Below are 14,518 nucleotides of genomic sequence, written 5' to 3' on the forward strand. Positions count from 1 at the left end.
GCCCCCCGCCCTCCGCCCCCCCATTACCGTTACACCTTTGACCTACTAATACACAATCATTCCTGACGTACGATCAGAAAAATAAGTACCGTGATAAGTTGTGGTTATTTTTCTTCAGTTCTCTCCATGAATTCAACATAAAATGTTGCATTGGGCCATACAGAAGTCACATGACTCAATTTTGTAGATGTAGGGCACGTTATACCCGCAACTACAAATATCACACACTTCAATGCAAATATTACAAGCATAGAAACAGCTAAATGCAGTTGTTTCCATTTTTTTGGCCAAGGTTCATTGGTTTGCACCTTGTTGTACCATACATATTTCGTTACACTGCACTCTGTTGTTCAACTCGGGGTACTGCCACTATTGACCATTTTTCATGTAGTGTCAGTCACACCCACGCACTGATGCAGTCGTAGTCACAAATACAATAAAGACTCGTCAAAAGCAAACAAAAAAACCACTTCAAAGCTATGATTTATAAAAAAAAAAAACAGCTGCAACTGAGGAATTAAAATCTATTAAACCCTTGATAGGCTGGCACGAGTCTTTGCCACAATAAGGACACACAAACCCCGTTGCGACACAATGTAAAATAAAATAATACTAAGGATGTAAATAGAAAGGTAAGCCCAACGGTAATTGAAATCTTTTTAAGTACAGCACTTGAATCACTACTTCTACTACCACCAGTTTTGATGTTTACACAAGTATCTGTACTTCTACTCAAGTACAGTGTTAGCCCTTTGGCTGGAAAAAAACACACACAATAAAATCGAAGGATTAGTGCGAAATAAATACATCTTTTGATTTTTAACCCTTTCAACTTTATGGATAACCTCATACATCTCAATGACACATAAAATACAATTGTCAAAGTGCTTTGTATAAAAAATGTCAGTCCATTAAACAATTAAATAAAAATATACTGTATAAAAGTACAAAATTACATTTCTTTAGGAAACCTTGGATAACAATATCAAAACTACTCTACAATCATAAAAAGAAAACAGTTTTTCAGGCAAAATTCTTCCTCAGGTCTATGAAGGCATTGTTTGAAGTGAGCGGTCCCACGTTGAGGCTGCTACGGCGAGACTCCCTCCGGGTCTTCATAGCGGGCAGGGACGTCGGGACGCTGGACGAGCTGAGCCCGGTTTGGACTACGCGGTTGACGGGCCCGTCGGAGGCCGTCGGGAGCCACGGCTCCTCCGTGACGGCCGGCTCCTCGGTGGGGAGGGAGGAGCGCCTCCATATGGATGGAAGTGGGGCATTCACCAGCTCTCGCATTTCCTCTCTCGACTTGGGAGGTTTTTCGCTCATGGGTGTCCCTCTTCCCCCGGAGTTGTCCGTACAGCTGACACCTACTGGTTTACCATTACATGGCACCACTGAAGTATAACAAAACAACAAAACGATTAGGATAAGGGGAGCTCGTGACTGAAAAATACACACAAAACGGACCTTTCATTTGCTCCTTTGGCTGAACGCAAAACTCCCTCAGTTTGTTATTTAGTTCCACATTTGCTGCCTTGTAGTGGTTAAGCTCCTTGCTGAGGCCGTGGATCCATCCCTCAAACTGCCGTTGCCTTCCGGCCAGGCCTTCGTCCATTTGTTCTGCACGAACAGAGAAATAGGTTAGAAACTCGTAAAAGAAAAATAACGTCATTTCTGGCCTATAAGCCGCGACTTTTTTCACACGCTTTCAACCCTGCGGCTTATGCGGTGATGTGGCTAATTTGTGGATTTTTTCTAATGGCCACAAGGGGGCACTCGAGCAGCCAGGAAGCATGAGACCAGTGGAATATATGTGCCAAGGAAATGACCTTTACCGGGATGTTTTTTTTTTTTTTAAACCGGCCCTGTTCGCGCTGCCCTTGCGTTAGTGCTGTGCTCGCGTGTTGCTGCTGTTACTGCCGAGTTTCAGTGATTTTCACCGGTATGCTTTTTTTTAACCGGCCCTGTTAGCGCCGCACTAGCGCCACGCTAAAGTGTTTCTGCTGCGTCTCAGCGAATTAGGCATGTATTTTTTTTTTAAACCGGTTCTGTTAGTGCTGTGCTACCGTGTTGCTACTGTGTAGCTGCTATGACTGTTTTTGTTTTTTACCGAAATGTTTTTTCTTGTTTTTTTTTAAACCGGCCCTGTTCATGCTACTGTGTTGTTGCTATGTTAAGCTAAGCTAAGGTATTAAAACTTTGAAAACTCCTTCTGTGTACCGTCTTTGTAAAGAAATCGTGTTTCAATGTGGGTTCCAATGTGGGCGTTGGCGGCACAGGTGCGGCTTATGTAGGTACCAAATTGTATTTCCTTTACAAATGTACTGGGTGAAGTTTATAATCCGGTGTGCTCTGTAAGCCGGAAATTAGGGTACACTTTTGTATGCTTGGGTGGCCGAGTGAGATCAAATGAAGGGGTTGTGTAAAATAATTCTTTCAGTGACTTCAGCTCTTCCATGTGCTTAATTTGCAAAAGTTGAAATTGAATAGTTCAACAAACACTAAACAGTATGTGCGAACCACACCTCGACACTGCTGTAGCAAGAGCTGCACGCTCCTCTCGTGTTCCTTCTGCTGCTGCGTGAGCCGACGGTCGGTGTCGAGCTGCGTGCGATCCAGCGCGTTCTCCAGCCACTGCACCAGCCGCTGCTGCTCGTCCAGCTGCATTTCCAGCTCGGCGAGCGCAAGCTGTAGCTTACGCTCCTCCTCGCGCAGAGACACCACCTGGGGAAGACAAGACAAATATCCGATCATTATTGATAGTCTTGACACGTACAAAATGAGAACAAGGGGCAGTCAAAATGTACCGTAATTCCCGGCCTAGAGAGCGCACTTGGTTACAAGACTCACCCAGTACATTTGTGAAGGAAATTGCAGTGTTTTCATGTTCGCTGTGGAGGTCTCAGAAGGACGAACACAGTGAACGTACAGATATGTGCATATCTTTTTTATCAACTTTTGTTTTAACCCATTCATAGGCAGGGTGGCAATTTTTTGCCTTATTGAGATAAAAGTCTCCTAACAGGCCACAGTCAAGGAAATAACACATCTCTTTCGTTTATGGTTAAGTTATATGATAACTTTACTAATTTATAATCTCGTCCCAAAAATCTAACTGCTAACTTTGACCAATGAGTTATTCTCTCCTGATACCAATTTATAGCTTCAGATTAAAACACTTAAATATTTTGATATACTGAAGGATATAATGCGTGCAAATCATGATGTCCCAAAAATGGGACACTGCCCACAAATGGGTTAAGGTTAGGTTAAAACGTATGTTAGCTCCCTCTATGTAGAAGGGGAACTATGAGACCGGGGGATTTCCCAGTAAGCGTCTGCTACATACCCAGAGCTCCCCTGTTAGTAACGCATGCGCATTAATCACAAGGAGACTTTTCAGCACGGGGAGCTCTCAGACCGCCGCACCGGACCGGTAAAAGTCACTTCCTGGGCACATATATTCCACCATTCTCACTCTTACTTTTTCCGCTCGCGTGCCCCCTTTGCGGCCGTTAGAAAAAAATGTACAAATTATCCGCATCACCGCATACACCGCAGGGTTGAAAGCGTGTGAAAAAAAGTCGCGGTTTATAGGCCGGAAATTACTGTAATGTTTCAACGGTGCGGTGAGTATTCTTAGGCGAACCTTGTCGAAGTACTTGCACAGCAGAGCTCTGGTCTCGGAGGCAGATAAGTAGCTGAGTTTGGCCATGAGATTCATCTCCCATTGGGACAGCATGCTGGCGGACGCCCTGAGCTGCCTCTGCCTCTGAGTAATGGCCTCGTTCTTGTACTCAATGGCTGCATCCAGAGCTTCGATGGCCTCATCCAGCTGGAAGAGGGTTCGCTCCTCCTGGATGAAACGGAGAAAAGATGACTCAGACGCACACGTATATGATGGACGTATGCTAAAATGTTTAGGATGCGGAGTCTGACCTCCGGCGAGAGCAGGTTTCCCTGGCGCAACTTATCGTCCAGCTCCACTCTTTGTTTCAGCAAGGAATCTTTTTCCTGCCGCAGGTTGGAGATTTCTTGTCGAATCTGTTGGGAGTCCTGAGCGCTGCTGCTGCGAAGGAGGCCGTTCCTCTCGCTTAACTCATGCTCAAGCGTCTCGATGCGCCCCGTTAGAGTCACCAGGTCTTTACTCAGGGCCTGCAGAAACAGATGAACCCGGTGAAAACCCATCAGCATTTCCATATTGACTCTGTTGGTTTTCTATTTGAATACCTGGCTGGAACGGAGCCTCTTGGTCTCAAGACCACTGCGCTCCAGTAACAGGGCTTCTTTCTTGGCCAGAATTTCCTCCCGTTTAGTGAGCTCTCCTTCCAAGTCTTCAAGCCCTCGTCTCTGATCCAGTACGCGCTCCATTTCCTCATCCAGCCAGCGTTTCTGCTCCTCGATCTTCTGCTCTCGCAAGAGGAGGAATGGCGCTGTCAGTCGGTGTTTAGCTCAAACCACAAGAACAAGGAGTTTAAGTCTGCTCCTGTAATATATTTGTGACTAAACCTGTTGCTCCTCCAGTGAGACGACAGAGCCGTTGCTGCCACTGCGTCTCTGCCTCTGGAAGGCGGCAATCTCCTCAGTCTTGATCTTGAGAATCTTTTGCTGCTGCTCATTTTTTATCTCAAGCTCCTAATATAGAGAAAGTGCGAAGATCAGAATAGCTCATTGTTGTCAAATATCACAATGATCTAAGAAAAACAACAAAACCCCAAACCGACCTTGACTCTGTGAGTTCTACGCTGCATCTCAGTCTCCAGCCGACGTTTCTGCTGACTTTCTTGACGCAGTCGCTTCTGCAGGAGTTCCTGTTGTTGCCTCATAGAGTGAACACTGCGCTCCAGCTCAAGCACCCGACGCTCACTTTGCGCCGGCAGATTAGCAAGATGGGCCGTGTCCCTCTGACGTTGACTGAGAACCTTCAAGAAAAGCAGTTGAGATATATTTAAATACTATCCACAATATAGTAAATTGAAATAGACCAACCAAATAAATCAGATTTTTTTAATTCACCACATATCGACCAAACATGAATCTAAACATCATAATCCAGAATTTGGTCTAAATCTGCTAAAGGACTGTGCATCCTTTTGCACAACTGTCAAAAAAAACAAACAAAAAAGGGGGGTGGTATCCAATGTTCCCTTTAAGCTGCGCAACTGCGCATTTGTGCAGTTGTCGCACACTTTCAGCGCTGAGGAAAAGAGATCCAGGGCAGTGAACTACAGCCTGTCTTTTTTTTTTTGAAACAGGACAGCCTCTCACAAACAGCTGCTGCTCGGCCACACCAAGCCACACACTCTACTTCCTAGTTTACCCGACACCGCCCCCCTCCATTTTAAAGGGGTACACTTATAATTACAAACACCGGGGTCTGTGAATAATAGAAGAAAAAGTGGTGAAATTGGATGAGATTTTCTCTTTTTTGAGTAAAAGAGGTCTGGTCTGAAGCCAAAGTAGAAAGTACAGGATGAGATAGTGCATAATGTTAAAATTCCACCTTGGCACAGTCTGATTGAGGATGAAACCACAGACGATACATGGCCCAAAAAGCTAATTCTGTATTTTAAATATAAGAGGCAACATAACATGAACCCTAAACTGGGAGCGTCATTCATTCATTATTCTGCATACAATAATTCAGTTTTACACCAAGAAAAACAGACGGGGATATCATTGTGGGTTAAAAAAAAAAAAAAAAAAAAAAAGAAAAAGTTGGAAGCGGCATTTCAAATTTGTAGTTAATAGTTGGCTTGGTATGTATTTGTATTGTAATGTATTTTTTTGTTTGTTGACATTTTCAGTGTAAGTTTGCAAAAACAAAAAATTGTTTTGAAAAATGTTCTGATGGGAATGTAATTTGAACCTTTTAATGAGTCATGTAACTTTGATGGATGACACTGATTGACCACAGTGCATACGTCTGATGTTGCTCACTCACTGTGGTCAAAGGGGGTGTTCAAGGCCTTCATGTGTTTGCTCAGATACGTAAAAATTAGAGGGAACATTGGTTGGAATCGTCATTCCCACATTCCTAGCAACCTTTATTGCTCAATGACTGTTATTACAATGTCGTTATGTCTCAAACGTATTCTCTGTCAATTGTCTGTCCGTTGTCGTACTAAAGAGGCTCAAACTACCGGAGACAAATTGAAGAGTTTGTTTTCAAAACGCGACATAGGCATTTTTTTCAGATTTACGAAACTCGCGCCAAAATTATCCATTCGGAGTTGGATAATTTTGTGTGTTTTTGACATACTTGGCGAGATAAACATGATTCAGATAAAGTGCAGAAGTAACTGGTGCCTGGTGAGTGGATATCAAATCATATCGACAGATAATATCCATCTAGTTTCACAGATGAAAGAATACACAGGTATGACAAGCAAACCTGAACTTTGCTCTGAGCCGCCGCAATCTTTCGTCGACATTCCTGAGCTCTGGTCTTGTCTGTCCCGCTGATCTCTCTGTCCTGCCTCTCCAGCTCCTGAAGTTGCCTTTGGGCTTCGTGCACCTCCTGTCGCGCCTGCACAGCTTCACTTTCCAGAGCGGTGATCTTGTGACTGTACTGCCTGTTCAGGGACTGCGCATCCTTACCTGGTGAATCACAAACAATACGTCAACCCAAAACATTTCAAAAAAAGATGGCCCATAGAACTTGGGAACACAATTCTGCAGAATGTGGCATGTACCCGTTTTGACCAGTTCCTTAATGAGCTCTTCTTTCATCCGGATGGTGACTGAAAGCTCCCTTATCTTCTGCTGGGCCTGAAGAAGTTCTGATTCTGACACACCTTCGAGGCCCCTCAACGCATCACGTACAGATGTTTCCGCCACATTGAAGTTGGCTGAGAGGTAACGGAAGAGAATAAAATGATTACTTAAATGTGCATTGAGTTTAAACGCAAGATAAAGAAATCAGTCTTTTGATGGAAAGAACTAGCACTACTTTTATTTTTAATAAATAATTGAAACTTGGGAGTTGAAACTGCAAATTAATTACAGAATGTCAAATTTTGAATGATAGTGATGGAACCAAACCTTACCTGCAAACTTAAAATCTCGTCTATTTTCACAGACTGTCGCGACACAAATATTTTAAATACAAGAAATGGCTGAAATCAAAGCAATCACATTGTCTTAACATTTCTCGGATGACGACGACATCACAGCAAAAAAAATGAAATGTAGGGTTTTCCACAGACCTTGCTTGAACTGTGTTTCATTCTGTACGTTGTCTATGACTTACGAATGCTTCAAATAAGTTTCAAGTCAGTCTTTGCAAAAATGAGAGCCAAAATATATGAATTCCTTTTGTCACACAGCAGATTAAACTTACACGCTTTTCTGGCTAAAGTAGGATGTTGGTCTAGCTCAGGTAGATGAGATGTCAGCCCTCGACCGCTGAGTGCTCGTCCACCCAAGAGCATGTCCTTTTTGGTCCAGGTTTGGTTCACCAGCCTGTCATTAAATATGTACAATATGACACCGACACTGACAAGATGTTAAACATGAGAACACAGTCGGTAACATAAACGGGGTGTGAACTGCTTGTCGTCGTATCTGAATTATGTGCGCTGCAAAGTGTGATTTTCAAGACAAACCTTTGTCTCCTTTTGGGTTGGCTACACTGAGTGCCCTCTTCACTGATCCCACGAGTTTCTGCTCCACTTAAGGTCGCCTGTTCCTCACAGAAAGAAACATCCCGATTGTCACTCTGTAAACGCAAAGAAGCAAGCTTACGTACGGAACACCTAGTTCGATACATCTGCAATGGCAAATAATCCAAAAGATAATTAAAAAAAAAAAAAAAAAAAGAAAAAATTCCCCTACAAACTCAAAAGATATATTGCGTTTTGAAGGCCACTTGACCTAATGAGCATTATTCTAGTGTTCAGAAATGCACTGAAAAACTGCAGTGGTTGGTTACCTGTGACGCTCCATTTTGGCCATGGTGCATGGAGCTAATTGGGGCGGTGTGTGGCCGTTGGCACAAATGAAGGCCCAAGCCGCGCATGTCGGGACTGACTAGCAGACGCTGCAATTCTGCAATCAGGTCCTGTTGCTCCTGTAGTTTATCACTCTGAGAGCAAAAACACATAAAATTGTGACATAAAACAGCAAACCATACAATTATTATGCTTCTATGTGGGATGGCCAAATTACTGAGCGCGTGTTGTGACAATGTCAATTAAAAACAAAACAAGATGAGTTTTGTATGAGAAACTACTTACAGTGATGCCTCAGTTCGCGACCACAATCTATTCCAGAAGAGAGGTGATTCGTTCAAAAACCAAATCAATGTTTCCCATTAAAAATGAACGGAAAAAGAAATAATGCGTTCCAAGCCTAAAAAAATTTGGGTTTTTAAAGCATTTTTTTTTTAGCTTTTCCTGATGATAAACTGCATAGTAGAAATACATGTATAGTTAAAATACTTGATATAATAAAATAATTTAAGAAATGTATTTATTTTTTTGCTTAAACTATATGCTTTAGTAGTAGAGTACGCCAGGCTGGGAGTGCTTTGCCGTATCTGTAGCAACTCGGCCCCCAGCCTTGTAAACTTTTTTTTATTAACAAAAGTGCAGAATAACTTCAAAAAAGCAAGTTGCCTTCTTTGGAGCCATGATTGGGGGTTAATACGGTTTGATAAAAAGAAAAACAACAGTCAATACCGGGACACGTCTGTGTGCAGAGGCTGCATTATACAGAATAACAAAATTACGCTGGTTGCGCCGCGCGCGTTATGTCATTTCCCGTTTTTTTTTTTTGGGGGGGGTGTTCGAATTGACAATGACAAATCGCGTTGTGGGTGGGTCAACTGCTTGAGACGCGCACGACGTTATCTTCGGGGTTTTTTAGGGGGCGTTTGAATATACAATAACAAAATGTGTCGTGGGTGGGTCAGCTGCTTGCGCCGCGCGCCTTATATTATTTCCGGGTTTTTTCCGGGATGTGGGAATTCACAAAAAAGCGCGTCGTGGGTCAGCTGGTCTGGCCGCATGCAATTTTTGTGTGGGGCGTTCGAGTACCATTTTCGTTCAAAAACGGAAGAAAAAAAAAAAAAATTTGCAAAATTTTTATTTGAAAATCGATTTGAACCGAGGCTTTTCTGTACACACATCAATATAGTAATGGGAGGTTGAAGGGGAAAAATAGAACACAGCTTTGCTTTATCGGACCTGCAGCTTGTATTGCTCCATGGCGTCCTCCAGGGCTGCGAGGAAGTCTGTATTCTCTCTCTCCAGACGCAGGACGTGCGCTTGAAGCCTCATGACAGTCTCATCCTTCTCCCCGTCTTTCACGCTGTCGTGTTCATAGCTCCACCTCTCCTCCAGGGAATCTGAATCCTGGGTTCACATCATGGCATAATACAGACATTAATTCCGTTAGTTCCGCTTTAGCCTGGGCAAATACACAACTGTGTTTTCACGTGGAAAAACCTGATCAGGTTAATTTATTCTTGCGATAATTATCATCACTGATCTAGCGAGGTCAGAAACAAATGCATATCATTATCATCATGTTCCCTCTTGGTGCACAAGGGCACTACCGTGATCCCCCGGTCTAAATGAAGTTCTCCAATTGACTTCAGCACGGTCTCTTGGCATCAAGAGACCACAGGACGGTGCCAAATCAATCTTTTATAGCGCTGGTTTGAGAAACACACACCTGGTTGTTAACGGAAGGCCTTTCCCTTCTCAACGGGACACTTTCCTCTGTAGAGCTGTTCTCGATACCGCTGTCCGGCCCCGATGCGGTCGTCAGCCGACTACGTTCCTCCTCCACAGAACCGAGCCACTCCTTCACTCTCAGACTCTGCTCCGCAGTCAGCACTCCTTCACTCTGCAGCTCGCGGAGCAATCTATTATTTTTACAAGCATTATAGATACGAAACCCATAATGCATATGATGATCTACAAGATACATTACACCATACATTATTTATATATTAGTTTAGAAATCACAGATAACCTGTAAGCAGTGTCCGTGCAAGTTCGATAGTGGGCGCCCTGCACTTGCAGTCTACTAATTTCTACTTCGCCAAGTCGCGGCCTCCTGTTGGGGTCAGCATGAGAAATGATGCGGGTCTCTGATCGATGGCGGTTTTCGAGCGCTCGGCGGAGAGCTTTGATCTGTTGCTCCAGCCCTTCCACTCGATCTAGCTCCCGCTTGCAGTTGACCGTGGCCCGATTCTGAATATTGCGGGCCCTCGCGGCGTAGTTTAGTGTATTCAGACTTTCGTCAAAGTCTGAGGATGACGGGCTGATGCAGGCTATCATCAGGGTTTTGGAATTTCCCCCTAATGAGTCCTTTAGGATCCTGGGTAAAACAATGAAACAGTGAACACTGGAAAAATAGATGAACTTGTTATGCTGTATTTATAATAAAACCTTAAGAGAAAAGCACCTTGTGATTTTGGAATCTCTGTATGGTATGTGAGAGCCTTTCCTTTTGGGGTCCCCAAGGGCTCCGATAACATTTCCGAGGGCAAGAAGGCCGCTGTTAATCTGAATGCTCTCCTTCAGCCTCTCTCCAGTGTTGCCAGTTCTCAAGATGCGCTCGGAGCCGGCCAAGTCCACAAAATGGAATTTGGAGGACAACATTTGGGGTCCGCTGCCCGTGGCACTCCCGTAGAGTCTCAAACCTCCACGTCGCTGGTCCATGTGTAAGGTGAAAATGGTGTGGGAGCGGCTGGAGTTTGGATTCATTTGGGTTGCGCCCGTGTGTCTGGCTGTATTGCCGGATTCCAGTAAACTCAGCACCTCGTCGAGACCCTCGACAACGCACTCCTTTATGCCACACAAGACTAAATGACACAAGAACACACATACGAGTCACACAACACAGATTTATATATTTATATTACAGCAAAACACCCCCACATCCCACAACACAGATTCATATGTATAATACAATTGCAAATTGATTTAAAAAAATGCTGCTTTAATGATTCCCAACTTGCATCACAATTCCTCGCATTGAGTATTTTGGAGCTGGAGCTATTGAATATTTTTGGAATCAAGTTTCCTGATTAATTTGATCAAAATTGTGTTTGCATTATTTAACATAGCGAGATAAGTATGTGGGGTGTAGTTCTAATGTTTATGTCCATTTGAGGTTGGGTTATAATGCTTCCTGAAGTATAATGCACACCCGCGAAGTTGACCTAAAAAAAAATTAAATAAGTATAAATAAATAACTCAGGAAACCCTTCTACCAAAGTACAATGCGCACCAGCAATTTGCTGCTATCCATATGCTCAAAACATTAGGAATTATCTGTATTTCTATTTTGCTAGGGTTGTACTTTTATTGTTTGTACTTGTATTATTTTTCAAAAAAAATCGTCTGTACAACAATCATTAATACTAATAATAATCTTTGTGCATGTACTGATGCAGCGGTAATATAATCTCAGGACAGGCCACAGAACACGCTTGTCCTGGTCTCAGCAATTGTCAGAACAGAATCCCTCAACCAACTCAAATATGCTTAACGATGGCATAATATCTTATTAATACTGTTGCTAACACATATTACAGTCTTAAATAAATTAACTATTTAACACTGCTTAACATAAACATTTTTGCATGAAATATTTGTATATAAAACGTTTGTGCATAGGGCAGTTTATCCACTACATTACACATCTTTGGCCAAGACTTCAAAAGAAGCATCTGACTGACATCGTCTGTGCCATCCATGGCATTTGTGAAGAAACATTTTTTGAATCCCAGGAGTCTTGGTTCGCTTTATTCCTCATTATTGTCAGCGCTTTGAGGGGAAGGTCCACCGTGTCAACAGCGCAGCCTCTTGCCCCCGTTCAGCTACAATCTGTAGCAGCTCATAATAGCGTCAGGACGCGATCAAAACGAGAGCTCAAACTACGTACAAATTGGCATAATGGGCACTTTTAAAAAAGTCAGCATTTCAATTGTGTCCGCTACCCCGTTTTTTGTTTTTAAATGATCGTACTACGTAATTTCCATTCACATTCTTTTGCTTCCAGTTTGGCCACGTCATTGGCCGGAATGATGACAGATTTCTTTTAAAAGCGGCTGCACAACTAGCCGTTGTAGTCGACATTTTTTCTCTTAGTTTAGGTTAAAACAAACTCACGGGCAGTCGTTTCTGATCTTTGGTGCAGTGGCAACAAACATGTTACTCTAACGATCGTTAAATGCAAGCTCCCCGAGGAGGTCGTAGAGTTCAGGTTAGGGGTGCACATTACCGTAATAAATATAAAAGTGTAACATAAGACATTGAATATCATATCAAAATGTATATGTATACCTTTTTTTAACACACTATGTACCAGCATACAACTATACAATGTGATTGTATATTTTTTTTTCATCCGCACCTAAATATAAGGCACGCTATTAACTTCTTGAAAATATTTTCGGAAAAATTTGCGCATTATTCTCGAGAAATTACGGTACCTTATGACACGCTTGAAGAGAACGAGAACAGAAGTTTACATACCAATGTTGCCCTTATCTTCCCTGATGTGAATGTCCTTGCTTGCAGTTTCTACCTCCAATAAGTCCTTGAATTCCTCTTTGTAGACCTCCAGATAGGACACTCGGACCGAGAAGTCTGTGAGGTCATTTTCATCCAGCAGCTTGAATACATCCGCAACAGCCCTGGGGATGATGCCTTGCTCCTCATCACGAAATGATGCTAAACATTCATGACAAAGCAAATCAAGCACATTTTATTACTAAATAGTGTGGCGAAACATGCAGGTAAAGTGACCAACTTACATATGTTAGCTTCTCCAATGGTGTAAGTCTTCCCTGAGCCCGTCTGTCCATAAGCAAAGACTGTTGCATTGAAGCCTTGGAAGAAAGCATCGATAAGGGGCTGGACTGACGTAGAATAAACTTCATCTTGGCAGCAGGTTTCCTCAAAGAGGAAGTCGCAAAGGAAGTGTCTGTCGTGGCCCAGGGTGACCCGCTGTAGTTCGGGGTCCACGGTGATGCAACTCTCGTGACAGCGGAGACGCTCTTTCGGCAGCAGCGGACGCACTCGGACCGCAACTTGAACTGAGGAATATTCCCCTCTGCCTGGGCCGCTTGGGACTTTGGGAGACATGTTTGCTATGACGGCAGCGCTAGGACCGGGTCATCTTGGGGGCAGTCGCTGAGCATCAGGCTGGAAGTAGCAAGGACAATAAGTTGATGTGAGAAAAAAAAATACATCATCTTGAAAAGTGACTTGTAAATGCACATGTTGATCTGATTCAGTAGTTTTTGAAGAATTTCATGTTAACTATCAATCTACATTTTCTAGATGATCTGGAACTGGTATTTAAATCGTCCTCTTTATCAAGCTGCTCATATTCCGACATCATGAGATCACAACCACACGTAAGAATGGATCTAGAGCCGCTCAACATTGTACTCAAACAGGATGTTCTGAAAAAAGTGTGACTACTGAGCACAGATATGGGTTAAAAAAAAATCAAGTAAGGGGCTGAAGCTTCTTCATCCTGTTTACAAAGGCATGAAGTGAGGAATATTTAAAATTGGAGGTAAAAATAGAGGCGTATAGATATACAGTAAGTGTTAACATTAAAAAGGGGAATAATATTACACATAAATTCCACTGAGTCCCGTGGGTTTCCGAACACATTGCAAGTAATGACCCAAAAATAAATGAAAATACACTACTGTAGTTTTGTTTAAACCTAAGATGTTGTCCTATCGCATTTTCCAAGTATTCAAATGAAACTTAACACTTCAGACCTCGGCTGTACGAAAATATTACAATTGGTAATCTTACAACATTATCGTTCACCTTAGACAGTTAAACCCACCCTTGTTTGCAAAATGTGAAAAATTCGTCGCCCGAGGCACTCCATTGGAAGTCCGTGCGTGGCGAACTATTACCACTTATAGTCAGCATCTTGGTGACGATGCACCGTTAAAGAAATGAACTTATTTTTCTTGGCTTGAGCATTAAAACTCGGCATTTTGGCCCTTCAGTGAAAGCGAGATTCCCCCTCGTAGTTGACGCGCTCGTCGTGTTTACCAAAAAGCTAAGCTAGCGTTGCAAGCTAGTTAGCGAGCGTTCGGAACAAAAACAAGCGAAAGGGGAGAGTTTCCTTCACGTTGCAAAACATTATTATTATTATTGGACACTCAGCAGTACAATGGAGACCGTTAAAATAAGCATGCAAACATGTCGGAATGACCCATTTAACATTACTTACTTGGTTAGTGTCAATGGTTAAAGGATAACACTTTTTTTTTTTTTCCTTGGGAAAATGGAAGTGTGGGGAAGTCATTGGGAGGAGCCGGAAAACTTTGAGATTGTTTTTTTTTTTTTTTTTTTTTTTGGGGGGGGGGGAATTGGTGTTTTTCATCAGGAAAAAAATACCCTTCCAGATTAAAAAAAAATTAAAATTCACCCCAACTTCAACAACGTTCAGAATTGTTTTGGTAACATTAGAAAGAAAGCGGCATGCTTTCCAAAAGAATAACGTTATTTGAAAGAAGTATTAT

At 42.7% G+C, this 14,518-nt stretch overlaps 1 protein-coding gene across 2 annotated transcripts; it reads right to left on the reverse strand.

Annotated features, from left to right (window-relative positions):
* Positions 1-517: 517 nt before the first annotated feature.
* Positions 518-14,311, reverse strand: kif7 (kinesin family member 7). 2 transcript variants are annotated; one of them, XM_061814162.1, is made up of 20 exons: positions 14,227-14,311; positions 12,776-13,166; positions 12,495-12,692; positions 10,417-10,816; positions 9,982-10,329; positions 9,679-9,871; positions 9,189-9,356; positions 7,934-8,086; positions 7,608-7,720; positions 7,343-7,464; positions 6,696-6,851; positions 6,395-6,600; positions 4,725-4,922; positions 4,510-4,635; positions 4,231-4,407; positions 3,940-4,155; positions 3,650-3,856; positions 2,526-2,724; positions 1,468-1,620; positions 518-1,394 (listed from the first exon to the last, which is right to left on the reverse strand). In XM_061814162.1, exons 2-20 carry the CDS (start codon positions 13,104-13,106, stop codon positions 1,024-1,026), a joined length of 4,035 nt encoding a protein of 1,344 aa, XP_061670146.1. In that variant the 5' UTR covers positions 13,107-13,166; positions 14,227-14,311; the 3' UTR covers positions 518-1,023. The 2 variants fall into 2 exon arrangements, with proteins under 2 accessions (XP_061670146.1, XP_061670145.1); XM_061814161.1 differs by lacking the exon at positions 14,227-14,311 and adding an exon at positions 13,831-14,131.
* Between the last annotated feature and the right edge of the window lie 207 nt (positions 14,312-14,518).

This window comes from Syngnathoides biaculeatus, chromosome 3 (genome assembly GCF_019802595.1).
Source record: "Syngnathoides biaculeatus isolate LvHL_M chromosome 3, ASM1980259v1, whole genome shotgun sequence".
Classification (NCBI taxonomy): Eukaryota; Metazoa; Chordata; class Actinopteri; order Syngnathiformes; family Syngnathidae; genus Syngnathoides; species Syngnathoides biaculeatus.

Bases quoted from the DNA above. Each gene is read 5' to 3' on its own strand.
- kif7 (XM_061814162.1), bottom strand. From the start codon at position 13,106: ATGTCTCCCAAAGTCCCAAGCGGCCCAGGCAGAGGGGAATATTCCTCA. The intron at 8,087-9,188 runs GTCCGATAAAGC...TTTTGCTCTCAG, and splicing joins TGGAGCAATACAAGCTGCAG to AGTGATAAACTACAGGAGCA. The intron at 1,621-2,525 runs GTGTGGTTCGCA...CTGTTCGTGCAG, and splicing joins CTTGCTACAGCAGTGTCGAG to AACAAATGGACGAAGGCCTG.